This window comes from Plectrocnemia conspersa, unplaced genomic scaffold, assembly GCF_051122295.1.
Source record: "Plectrocnemia conspersa isolate PC_06_02 unplaced genomic scaffold, ASM5112229v1 ptg000013l, whole genome shotgun sequence".
Classification (NCBI taxonomy): Eukaryota; Metazoa; Arthropoda; class Insecta; order Trichoptera; family Polycentropodidae; genus Plectrocnemia; species Plectrocnemia conspersa.
This window is the reverse complement of record NW_028277177.1, coordinates 22,684,436-22,697,951: the sequence shown is the minus strand read 5'-3', so window position 1 is coordinate 22,697,951 and position 13,516 is coordinate 22,684,436. Positions and strand designations below refer to the sequence as shown.

The following is a 13,516-nucleotide window of genomic DNA, read 5'->3' as shown; positions in this document are numbered from 1 at the left end:
ATATTTTTTATATGAACATATGTATTTAATTAAATAAAAATCTTATATTCAAATATGTATATAGTAATGTAACTAGAAAACATGTCTCTCAGAAGGAGTAATTATTTATAATATGAAGCTTAACCGGAGATTAACGATTGAATATCTACTTATAAATAAGGTCAAAGATCCGGTAAGTATGGAATCTGATGGTAATTATACACAGTTAATACGATCATATAGACTGCTTATTCTACTTCGGTTATATCTACCCTGCAACGATATATTGGTATTTATAAAGTAGATTAAAATTTCCAATGACTTGTTGTATGTATATTTGAATTTACAAAAATAATATCTTACAACCAAAATCTGGGGTGACATAAATTTCTTAATAGGTCACCAATATGTATCGCTTAATTTTTATATATTCTAATATTTTTGTAATATACAAATAAATATACTAAAATTGTATATTTATATATTCCACAAATATTTGACGAATAGTTGCACATAGTTAAAATTTAGGCAAATTTATTTGATATTTGAATATTGATATGAATCACAAATCATCTTTTGTATAAAAATACTAGATTAGTCATTAATTTCTTGCTTTAAATTAAATAAAGAAGCGTAGTTTTGCAAAATTTATGTTTACTTGTGAGCCTAAGTTTAACCAACAGTAACAACAATAGAGTCGATTCCATTAATGTGTTCTTGAATTTTTTGTTTAGATAACTAGCTATATTTAATTGCCAATAACTGTAATTTAAATATCACTACTACTACTACTAATATCTAGTAACAATTGTACAATTATATTGAAAATCTATGGAAAAAAATAATAATAATAAACAGTTATATAAGATCTCAATGATATTTTTACATTTTAGTAAAGTATCATGTGCTTATTTAAATAAATACACTTACATTGCATAAAAACAGAAGTTAAAGAAGCAAGTGAAGAATCTGCCCTTTTTATGGAAGTCATCATTTATGGCAAACTACATCATTTTTCATTCATAAAGACTACATCAAATCTTATTGCATCGAAAAAATATAATACATCTTAGTTTTAATAATTAATAAACCTAAAGTGTTGTTTATTTTTTTTAATATTGAACAAAATATATTGCACAATACTGTTAGCTGTAGCTGTTGTCATGGAATAACTTTTTCACTTTTTGCAGCTATATAAACTTCATTATTTTATTCTATAAACATATCACTATAAGACAAATATTTTAGATTTTCACATTACTTGAATAATTGTATTTTGTCATATTTTTTAAAAGAATGAGCCATCTAAAATATACTATTGTTTAGAAAACACTTGACGCAAATACGCATTGACCATGATGAAACACTTGTCGCAAATTTGCAATAATCCAAAATGTTATCAGTCTTTACGACTCTGTTATGCAGACAAGAATTGTATTGCCAACAGGTATGATTTGGTATGATAAGTACCTGTTTAGACTCCAATGGTCATGTAAAGATGACTAAGATAAACAAATATTATTCTGACTCAAAATCATTACAATTAGTGCACGCGTTAAAAAAAACTCTTTTATATCAACGTATATAAACACATACATCGTGCACATCATTAACTTGCATTTAGATTACATGAGAATTGAGCTAAACTTGCAACAAGCGAAGCTACGTGAGCGTCGGTCGAGACTGAGGAAACCGCCGCTTCCCACTTCACGTCAATCTTAATCCAGATAACGAAATCTAGTGTTCAACCCGATCTTCGCGAGCGACTGGAGCTCACAAGATGCAGAGAAAGCTACAAGCGCATTAAGTAAATTAAAATGATTCAAATTTGTTATACGTCCAATAATAAACTACGTGACGAAACCTTTTTAAATCTAATTAAAATGTAACTGCATTTTTAGCATCCCTTGAAGTAAATTTAATTTAAAAAATAATTTATCAAATGAGATCAAAAACCTGTTTGCTTACTATATATTGTATCCAGAGACACTTGTAAGAAAACAAAAACTTCGTAGGATATGTTCGCATACTATATATTACTATATCTATAGAGTCTTTCTTAGAGAAAGGGCAAAAGTTTGTCAATATAATAAATATTCTGATCAATTATAACAATAGTAGACCTCGTGTTTTAATGGATGATAAAATTGGGCACATAGTTTTAGCCCATGGCTATATAGAGCTCCTCGTAGATTTTCAGAATCAGGTTTAAAGTCCTGCCAAAACCACTTGAACAGTTTCTCACAAAAAACTTTCAATAATTGAATCTTTCAGCTACTAAAAAAATGAAAGTAGATCATAAATTTAAATGGCACATACACCATTGATTAAATTCATAAATAAAATATTTTCATAACATATGTTAAAACTCAATACATATTGTAAAAATAAAAAAAATCCATATAAGAAATAATTTACATTTATTACATTGTATACCATTAATAAATACATAATTTTAACTCTATATAAATATATCATACAAAATTAACTATAACTTAGAGCTTCTCGATGTATTCAAATATATTTTGATCATTCCCGTTTTCTCAGATTTGTGTCTTGGCTTAGAAGTTCAGCATCTCTTGATATTTGGGCATAAGCACCATTCTCGTATGGTTTAGTAACGACTTTATCTTCCAGTATCGGTCTTCCGGCCACGGTCTTGTTGCTCGCGTGTTTGTTACCCCCTTCGTATGACTTTCTATAAAAATCGGCAAACAAAATCAAGAATCCCATAGCGTTCAATATGAAGAAGTAAGACACTCCGCGCGATTGTCCGCAGTTTGTACACAAGAGCAGAATCAGGTATGTGATAATGATACAGAATTGCACCTGTAACGACATTGGTTCTAAATAGCTATACATCATTGATAAAAAATATTAAAATGTATCTGTTATACTAACGAGTTGCATAATGGTCATGTATTTCTTCCACCAAATGTATTTTTGATATTTCGGTCCCATGGCAGCAATCATATAATAAGTGTACATTACTACGTGCACAGTGGAGTTCAAGATTCCTACCATACCTCCTTGAACACTAGGGGAATACTTCAAGAAGGACCACGTGAAGAACACCATGTTGGAATGATGGTAGACGTGCAAGAAAGATATTTGACGCGATCTTTTCCTCAGCACAAAGAAAACTGTATCTAAGAGTTCCGTCACTTTAGCGAAAAAGTACCACCATCCAGCTATTTCCACCTAAAAGTTTATTTTATTGTTATATACAACCATCAATTACTTAAAATATTTAGTAATACGTACGTTTTTTGGAGATTTATTAAGTTTTTGGCTGCAAGCTGATGAAAACATAGATTTTAATGGAAACTCTATGAGAGAACACTGAAAACAAAAACAATATTTTTATTATAAATTAGTGTTTTTTGATTTTATCGCTTCTGGGAATTGAATCCCATATAAACCATTATGTTTTTCAATTTTTATCGCATCTGTAAAATCAGAATTAGCTATAATTATATGTCTATAATTTCATTCAATCATCAAAATCTCGGTTTTCCTAGATTTTCCTAATCTCGTGGATTAATTTCGTGATGAACAATTCAATTTGAGCTAGGTCGTACCTAATAGGTACAAAAAATCTCAAATATAGATATAAAATTAAAATTCTTTTTAATTATTAAATATATTACCATATTCGCAATATCAATAAATTTAATGTTTTACATATATTTTTCTTTATTTTAAAGAAAATGTCTAAAAATAATTTTAAATCTAATTTAGTGAAGCTATTATTTAAATTCAATAAATTTATAACTTTCTATTAGTAGGATTATAACTCTGCTAAAATGTATTTACTTATTATTTTTTCCAATAGGTGTCACTAGTAATTTAATTTTTATATTACTTTATTCTATCAATTAAATCATAAATAAGAGTTAAATAATAAAATAAAAATTTAATAATCAAAAGCTTTTTATATAAGAATAAAACATATAGTTTATTCATAATACATAATTAAATTTAATACTTATTATTGTATTTCCATTAGTATAGTTACAAAGGTTACTGACGTATTTATATATTGAAAATGAATACGTCAATAAAACCTGTCAATAATTTGTATGAAAAATATCATGGAAGGACATTTCTGGGTTGTAAATATAAAATATAAAAATCATGACCTCTATTTATTTGCTCAATAATTTATTATGATATTGATTAGTAATTTTAATGAATGGTCAGTAATTAGAGTTAATGGAATGTAAATAATCTGTTTTTATAATGAATTTTCTGATTTAATATTGAATGATAGTTATATTCCCACTGAATGCTGATATTTAAATAGATAATAATAATATGCTTTGCTAGACTATATTTTTTTTACTTAATCACATATTAACCTAACTTAAATATAAATATAGTGAGAATAGTTTCGGTAATGTTGCGATGACCATTTGTGATAACCCTTTCACCGCGGGTGGCATCTATAAATGTCACTAATAAAATCGCCAGTACTCATTGGGCACCTAAAGGTGCCATAAACCTTGCGCCTAATAATATGGTTATTTAGTATAATTTAAGGCTGTTTATCATTTGAATTTATTGAACTATATTATTTTTAAAAATATGGCCTCTCACACATTAATAAATTTCAAAATGGCCCGCAAAAATATGTAAGGGTTAATGACCATTTAGTGCCAATTTTGTTTTTGATAAATATTTTATTTAAGAAATATTTCTCAAGCAAGATTTATTTATTACCTTCATTTTTTTTTAAATGTTATTTTTAATTAAACTTAATAGGTAAAGTACAGTATTTTAGAATCTAATAAGTATATTGTATGTTTAAAAAATTGAGAAACTCATATATAATAAATATATAATTATAAACTTTAAATGACAATAACATATGCAGGTTATATTGTAAAGAAAGTAAATTTCTGGTTTATACTTTACGCATTTTTTAATTAACACAATAATTTTAGTTTCAAAACTAAACAACGTTTTTATTAAATTAATGTTATAGCTATAATTTGAGAAATTTTTCAAAATTGACATAATATATTTTATAGACAAAACTAATCAACGTTTTTATTAAATTTAAATTAAAACTTTATATTATAGATTATTATTAATATTTTCAATATTGTTTAATTTTATTATTTATTTTGTCAATGTTAATTTAACTTAATCTTATAATGATTAAATATTTAAAATTATTGTAACTATCCCTTAAGTTGGATGAAAAAATACTAAATAGTACATAGTTTTAATTTATAATTATCCTTAAAAAATATTTACTTCTATGTCTTTATATTTGTATCGGTCATAATTTTTTTCTTTTTAGAAACACTTTTTATACCATAAAAATTAAAAAAATCGTATATTTACCCTATATACAAGATACATTGAAAATAATACTTGTAGACCATTGTACACTATTATCGTTTTCTTTAATTCCATAGCTGGTCTGTTCTTCATAATGGATGGTCCTACTTTTAATACAAATGTTAAATATACGGCTAATATCGCCAGTATTATACCGGGACCATCCATTAGAAACCATGCGTCTACTTCAGCACCTAAAAAAATGATTATTTAATATTTTAATATATATACATATATACGCAAATCAAAATATTATGAAACTCACTTTTTCCTACTTGCCAATCTTTGTAATTATCCTTTAGCGAATGTAAAATGGAAGTCATGGTTAAATCTGAAAATAAAATTTACATTTTTATTGTTATTTAACATTTTTATACCGTTCGGAGATTCTAACTGTATACTCGAGTGCAATAATTCCTAAATCAGATCTAACTTAAAAGTGTGATAACTATTGCTTTCTAGTTAACCGTTCTCGAGATGAATAAAAGATCGGCGAATATAAATGAGAAATTTCGGCTAAGACTTTTCTAATAATAGCCAAAATTATTCACATCGTCACACATCACAGTTTTGTAATTCACGCACCAGTACCGCAGTTTAAATATGTATTTAGATCAAGATTTTATCGATTATATTTTTTAAGTTAATCAACAGAAAAGTGTGTTAAATTTTTGGCTCAGTAAATGCCAAAAAAGTTGATCGAATTCACTTTCAAAGACAAAGGCGTTGATCTAATTTTTTATGCTATAAACCTGTTTTGCGGATCCACTGTGTTGTATTTTTTGTATGTATCAAACAATTGTATTTAGGTTTAACAATTAGGAAGTACCACTAAATATTTATTTAAAAATAATGTGTGAAACCTGACAAAATTAATTTTTATGTATAATATTAGCATAAAGGTGGCACACAAAAATACTATACATCGATTAGCATGTGAAATTTTCGCGCAGAAATCGTATAGAAAAAGAGAAATTTCGCCCGTGTCCGCTAGACACATGCTTCAAAGCAGAAACCTAATTCTTCCATTGACTGAATGTCTACATCATCTGTCATCCCATCATTAAGCCAAATCTCTACGGAAAAGTATCACGCGTCGAAAATCCGCAAAGACTCGATGCGGCCCCCTAAATATAATACGAAATGGCTGTATTAAATTTTAACGAACTTTCACAAATCTAAACCACGAAGAAAAAAACTATCTGAAAAAAATGACCCAAACAAATATAAATTATGGACAGTTACCACAGCTTGTTATAAATCATGAACACGTTAACATACTTTGTTTACAATAAGATGAAAAAATCAATATGCAAGTTCAAGGTTTTGGTTCATTGTACTTATTCATGTAAAGCGGATGGGCTTCGTTTTGTAACATATTTTACTCGAACTAAAAGTTTTCTAACTAAAAAATATGTTCAGCTAACAATAAAAAATATCGCGATTTTACTAAGTAGATTTAGGTCAATCTGCCAAAACGATGGTTTAAGTGCTGTGTTTTATTACAACTCGATTCTTTGATCAGATTTTTTTTATGGAACTACAATTATAGTTTATATATATATGCAGATAAAAAAATGCGATCTAAGAGAAATCTCTAATGCAAATTGAATTGATTCGCAAATGCTTTTTATAACTAGAAGAATCATAATGTTAATTAAATTATATTCATAATATAAAGTATATCTAAATTAATTACTAGGTAATTACAGACACATATTTAGAACAGAAATTTAAATTAATATATACTAAATATAATTTTACATTCATATTATTCACTGTGAATATTGTCAAATGGTTTACATTTCATTGGAACTTAAGCGTAAAAACTGTATTAAATTAATTATCATATTTTATAGTATAATAAATATATATTTCATACAAATACATTTATATTTAACTCGCACTGATTAAAATTTGTACCACAGTACTAAATCTCAACCTTGATTATTTAACATCGATATCGAAAGCTAAGAAAATGTTTGCTCAATATAACAAATATATGATTTATTTTTATTTGAAGTTGTTTTTTTTAATATTCATACATACTAATGTATTAAGTTAATATATATCACAAAAAATGTTATAAACACACACACTTAATTGTAATAAAATAGTAATTAAATGTTCTATGACTTCCTTCTAACTATTTTTATTAGTAATAAATTGCCATAATAAATGCGGGAACTTAAAATTTAACCACAAAACATCTTTGAATAGTACGCAATTAATATAATATTATCTTTAACTAAAATAGTATAATAAATATTTTATATTATTGTATTGCATCTATATATAGTACACATATACCAAAATTGTATTAAATAATCTCGATTATTAAATTTAAAAATATTATATTTGTGATCGTAAATTTTAAATAAAATATTACATTAAATCGCATATTATATTAATTAATTTAACCACACCAGTTAACTTTAACTTTAAAATGCTATGTAAATATATAAATAAAATTTATTTTAACACGAGCATTTAATTATTTAGTAATATTAATAAATAAAAACATTATATTAAGGCAATAAAAACAATTGCCTCTTCATCATTGAATAATTTTATTGTATTTCTGTCGCACTTTTATTCGTAATTATAAAGTGATAAATTAAAGATGTTGTAATCATGTATGTCAGATTAGTTAAAACATACGTTAACCACACAATTTTATCTCAAATTACACAAGTTTATTATAATTACGATTTTATTTTTATCACTTCATTTTTTAATTATATAATGGTAGTAAAATATTTAGCTACTCACAAGTTTAAATTAATCGATTTAACTGTTAACTTGTTCAGCAGTCGATCGAGTGTCACAAATTAACTAAGGTGGTAAGCTTTGATGCTGTTTTCAGCACGCTGCATCCATCACACCTGCGTGGAAGACACCTGAGAACTAACACCGGCAATCACATTGTCCGTTTACTACACTTCCGTTGCGAACGAATCTTTAGAGCGCTTCAATTTGTCAGTCCGCGAAAATCAGTAAAATATGGACGCAGTATACAGAGTGGATGCTCGGCATAAAATAATAAACAAATAAATGTTTCAATTGTTATATAAAAATAAATGAATATTTTTATAATATTTCATTTTTAAATAATATTATTTTAATACTATAATCGCATTAAAAAATAGCTTTTTAGAAGTGTTATTTATCTAAATTACTTAATAATGCTATGGGTTTTTATATGTTATGAAAATTTCACATTTTAAAAAGTGTCTAAAAAAAATCTAAGATGTTCTACCTATTTTTATTATTAAAAAATACTCAGTTGTCAACCATTTTTTTCAGTGTACAATTATTATAGCTTACACAAATAATTTACACCTAATAATAATTTCTCAACATAAAAATAACCCTAACAACAGTAGTCGAAACGTCAGCTAAAGATATAGGAATATACTGTGCTCTAGTACCGTAATGTATTTTGTTTTATAAACTATTTCCAAATCTTTTCAACGAATAATGGAAGAGACAAACTCTAATGAATCCTTAGAAGCTGATCGAAATATTTACATTAGACACATGGTTTCTAAAACACAAATAGAACATGAAAATCACACTTTGGTTGAGGACCACCAATAAAATATTGCAACCACAACGTTGACTTAAATTGAAAATTTCATTGTAAGTAATAAAAAGAAAGCTGTTAAAACCCTATAAATAAAAGAGACAACACAAAACTCATTTTAAACACACTTATATAATATCTGTTTAAAACCAAGCTAAAATAGGATTTAATAAATTTAATAAAAATACAAATACATTGAAACTAATCAAAAATACATAAGAGTTTTTTAGTTATTCTTTAACCAATGCAAGAAAAAAAATAACAGTTCACAAGCTCAAGATTAAAATCAAAGCAGCTAAAATATAAGATCAAGACTATGGCCAAGATGATGACCCCAACATCGGAGGTCGAAACGTTGGCATAGAAAGTCGGCAGAAATATTTAATGAGATTGATCATTATCATCTTGATATGGATAAAAATAAAAATAAATGCTTGATATGGGGTATGTTTTCAAATGCAGATTTTTTGCGTCAGAGGAAATAAAATTAATCATACATGACAGACGATGACCCGAACACCAGAGGTCGAAACGTCGGCTAAAGTGATGAGCAGGAAAATCTCGAATAAATATATATATATATATATATATATATATATATATATATATATATGCATCAAATGAGATAATATCCCAGACAATGATCCTAACATCGAAGGACGAAACGTCAGCAAAAAATATACAAAAGTCCTCAAATCGAGATTTTCCTGCTCATCACTTTATCCGACGTTTCGATGTTCGTTATAAAAATGTGTTAGATAATAATATAAAAATAGTTATAGACAACTCTATTATCGAAATAGTTGATAATATAAAATATTTAGGAGTATTTAATAAATTAGATAAAATGATGTTGCAAAAATTAAAAAAATGGGCAATGAGAGTAGTTTTAAATATAAAAAGATTTACTAGTTATGAAAATAATATGTTACTAGAGTATTTTAAATATTTTATAAGAAATAAAGATGTACATATATTTTACACTAGAAATAGAGACAAGTTAAGGTATAAGAAAATGAGTACGGCCAGGGGAATACTGTACGGAGGTGTAAGTTTGTATAATAATATTCCTAAGATAATCCGCAAAATTATATATTCTATATATATTATATGTATGTTTAGGTATAATTTGCTTAGTGTTAAAATTAGCTATATTATCTAAATAAATTAATAAAATAAATTACCAATACAAAATAATACACTTATATTAAACTAACATACGCGCTATTTATATTGTTTTTAAAAATCAAAAATGTATAAGGGTTGCTTTTATTCAAAATATTTTTAAATAAATCTATCATTAAAATATATTAAATCAGAAGCTTAAAACATTTTTCTATTGAAAACAGTTAAATATTTATTTTTAATTAACATTGAGCTATTAAATATTAATATCTATAAGTAAGCACTTTTATATTCCGTTTGACTACACATATAATTATTTGGCAAAATATTAGGCTCCCTTTTATTAATAAATAAAACATAAGCTTGAATCTGGCGACAGTTTTTTGCACACTTTTAATCAAAATGTTTTATGTTATAATGCTAATAGAATTGTTATTTACGTCAATGCGAAATGACAATAAAAACATTATTTTATAAATAATGCAATAAAAATAATGTTAATTCACCAATGATACAATATTAACCTTCGACGTAATTAGTAAAATAGAATAGATAGACTCAATAGTTTTACATACCATTAGAAATGCAAATAATCGTATATGTATTTGATTAAATATATTATCTATAATAATGAAATATTCTCAAAAAACATCATTTCAGAGTTTTTGCAGTTTTTTCATGTTTTTCTTGTATTGTATTATTCTTATTATATGCTATGTACCTTCTCACTATCCGTAGTTTCTATTATTTTTTTATGTTTGTATATGTTTCAATGTACATATATAGTATATCACTCTTTACCTTGGTATATTATATAAATTAAATAAAAAACACTTAAAATATTTACCAATATTTTAACCATTCAACAGACTATTCTGTGCTGTTCGTGTTTAATGACTGCAAATCGATCATTGCAGTTGTGTCGTATATAAATATGATATTGTACCTCGCATGAAAAACAAACATTTCACAAAAAAAATCAATCACGCTAACATTGACATTTTACCTGACGATTTTTTCACGTGAATTAAATATTCATTATGTTTGTACGACAAAAAAAATGTATAGATACTGTATTTTACATGTACCTTGTCAAAAATATTATATAATATTCTAATGAATAATATTTCTTTAATAAACTATCATCTCACAAAAATTTATCAAGCTAGAAACTTTTATTCAAATGTATATTGTGTCAAACACTCCTTAGAAAAAATCGAGTTAATATTCGATTGACATATTCGTCGGTATACGACCGCTGAATTTTACATAATAATGCATACGTGTATTAGATTTAATTAAAATTCACACATGATGCTGATTTAATGAGTAAAAATGTACTCAAGTAAAGACCTTCAATGTTTTAATTTCGTACATTGACTAAGCAAGTATTGTATATATTATACACAAAATAATTAAATTTGAAATTAGCAGGAAGCAGAAATGACAAGTTATTGATTTAAGCTTTGGAAATTAGTGAACCTATTAATAATAATAAGGAACGTTTATTTCGCAAAATGCACAACTAAGTTTTGAGCTACGATATCTACTTCTATTTTATTTTTTATTTATTTTTTATAAATCATGACTTGTTTTCCCAAATAAATAAAAATTAATACAGATAATCATTTAAAAAATCAATAAAAAAAACAGTTATGGTGCACACCGCATCGCCGAAAACATCTCTCTGAGAAGCTGGCCGCAGCGGACAAGAATGAAGGACGCAATCCCGACTCTTTAGACCCAAGAGTCTATGGCACGATTAAGCTCGCATTCAAAAGTCACCAAGCACTTACACTCGATTACTCGAAACCTATTATGAACTTTAAAAAGTGCTATATTTAGTAGACACTACGTCAAAAATGAAATGAATTATATCCCAAAGCTCCTAGCAAAGAGTCACTCGGGTAAAAATACGGATACTCCCTCTTGAGTTATCTCAGTTTTTTTAATTCTCACAAACAACAAGGATTACTTCGCTTTATTTGGATTGGGCCATATTTGAGAACGCTACGAACTAACATATCGTACAGAACGCGAATCGCCAATAAATAATTAAGGTGACACGCGCTCCGCATACATATAAAATCCCATCCCTGTTCGAACATAGCAACTATTTAACATTTTAACTTGTATTATCCATCATATTTTGTGCAAATTCAAAGCCAGTGATCTCATTTAATATTAAACTAAAAACAATGTGAATATTTTCATACTGCTTTAATTAATTTGCATTAAAATTCAATTAAATAAAAATATATTTATTTGCAAAATTTCAATTTAAAAATATCTGAGTATATTAAAAAAACTGATTTTTGTTTGATCAATCAACTCTGAATTAAAATGTTTTTACAAATATAATATATAGAAAGGTTTCAATGCGTATTACACTATTGTTAACAAAAATATAGCTACGCATCATACATAAAAATGATCAAAATAAATAATATGTGGTAAGTGTGGATATTTCAGCCAATTTGTTATAATTTAGTGGTAACTCTAAAGACCATTCAGACAAACAAAAAAAGATTAACCCTTCTCTCAAAAGTGGGGCTCCACACAGTAACACAACAATGGAAGAGAGACCTCGTAACCAATATTTGCGATAATAATTGCCCGGACTAACTAATAACACATTCTTCCCGAGACCTATAAATACCGCTGAAAAAACCACTCTTTGTTTGAAAAAGATACGTGCTAGCTTGGCAACATATTCTACCATGCGCAGATTACTATTGTTCTGCGACTCTTGGTTGCCGATCGCTCCTTGGACAAACACTTTACATGTGTTTGTGCTCGCAAACATCTTCATCTGCAATTCATCAATGCTGATGAATTGCAGATGAAGTGCTCACACACATCTTCATCTGCAATTCATCAATGCTGATGAATTACAATGCAATAAAAAAAAATATGTGACACTTGGTCACAGAGAAAGAATGACACCATAGAGTCACAGTAGAAAAGACGAGCAAGGACTTAAGATACTATAGCGGATCAACTAGAGAGCATCACAAAAACACATCACAACATAGCTTAGTTGCGCGAGAACCCATCAAAGCTGGCAATAATACAACTCAGCACGCCAACAAAAACCTGCCATATAAAATATATGTTTATAAAATTAATTATTACTGTTTTTCCGGCGTCTATTAAGCTGTAGTGTCACGCCCTTTCGCAAATTGACCACAATAATGAGGTAGATTTAACGGATTTTGAATTTTTGTGAATATTCTGAAGCACTGTCGTTTATAATTTGTTTAACAGACGTTATTTGAAAAAGTTGTCAACAAAAGGCTCTTTGTATAGTATAATAACTAAAGGTAATAATATGTAAAAAAATCTATAATATAATATTAACAATTTTATATCCAAATTAAACTTTTTTTTATTAAAAAATCATTAAGATTTTAAAATTACAATAATATTCAAAGATGTATTATGTACCATAAGACATAATGAAATGCATTTAAACAT

The 13,516-nt window shown here is 26.8% G+C and overlaps 1 protein-coding gene across 2 annotated transcripts; it reads right to left on the bottom strand.

The window, feature by feature from the left end:
* Positions 1–2,382: 2,382 nt before the first annotated feature.
* Positions 2,383–10,939, bottom strand: LOC148227627 (very long chain fatty acid elongase AAEL008004-like). 2 transcript variants are annotated; one of them, XM_088202411.1, is made up of 6 exons: positions 10,887–10,939; positions 5,594–5,659; positions 5,332–5,522; positions 3,244–3,321; positions 2,881–3,180; positions 2,383–2,808 (listed from the first exon to the last, which is right to left on the bottom strand). In XM_088202411.1, exons 2-6 carry the CDS (start codon positions 5,649–5,651, stop codon positions 2,509–2,511), a joined length of 927 nt encoding a protein of 308 aa, XP_088058537.1. In that variant the 5' UTR covers positions 5,652–5,659; positions 10,887–10,939; the 3' UTR covers positions 2,383–2,508. The 2 variants fall into 2 exon arrangements, with proteins under 2 accessions (XP_088058537.1, XP_088058535.1); XM_088202409.1 differs by lacking the exon at positions 10,887–10,939 and adding an exon at positions 8,101–8,266.
* Positions 10,940–13,516: the final 2,577 nt, after the last annotated feature.

Coding starts and splice junctions, on each gene's coding strand:
- LOC148227627 (XM_088202411.1), bottom strand. CDS start 5,651: ATGACTTCCATTTTACATTCGCTAAAGGATAATTACAAAGATTGGCAA. Junction 3,322..5,331: donor CAATGTATCTTGTATATAGG/GTAAATATACGA, acceptor TTTTGTTTTCAG/TGTTCTCTCATAGAGTTTCC. Junction 2,809..2,880: donor ACATGACCATTATGCAACTC/GTTAGTATAACA, acceptor ATGTCGTTACAG/GTGCAATTCTGTATCATTAT.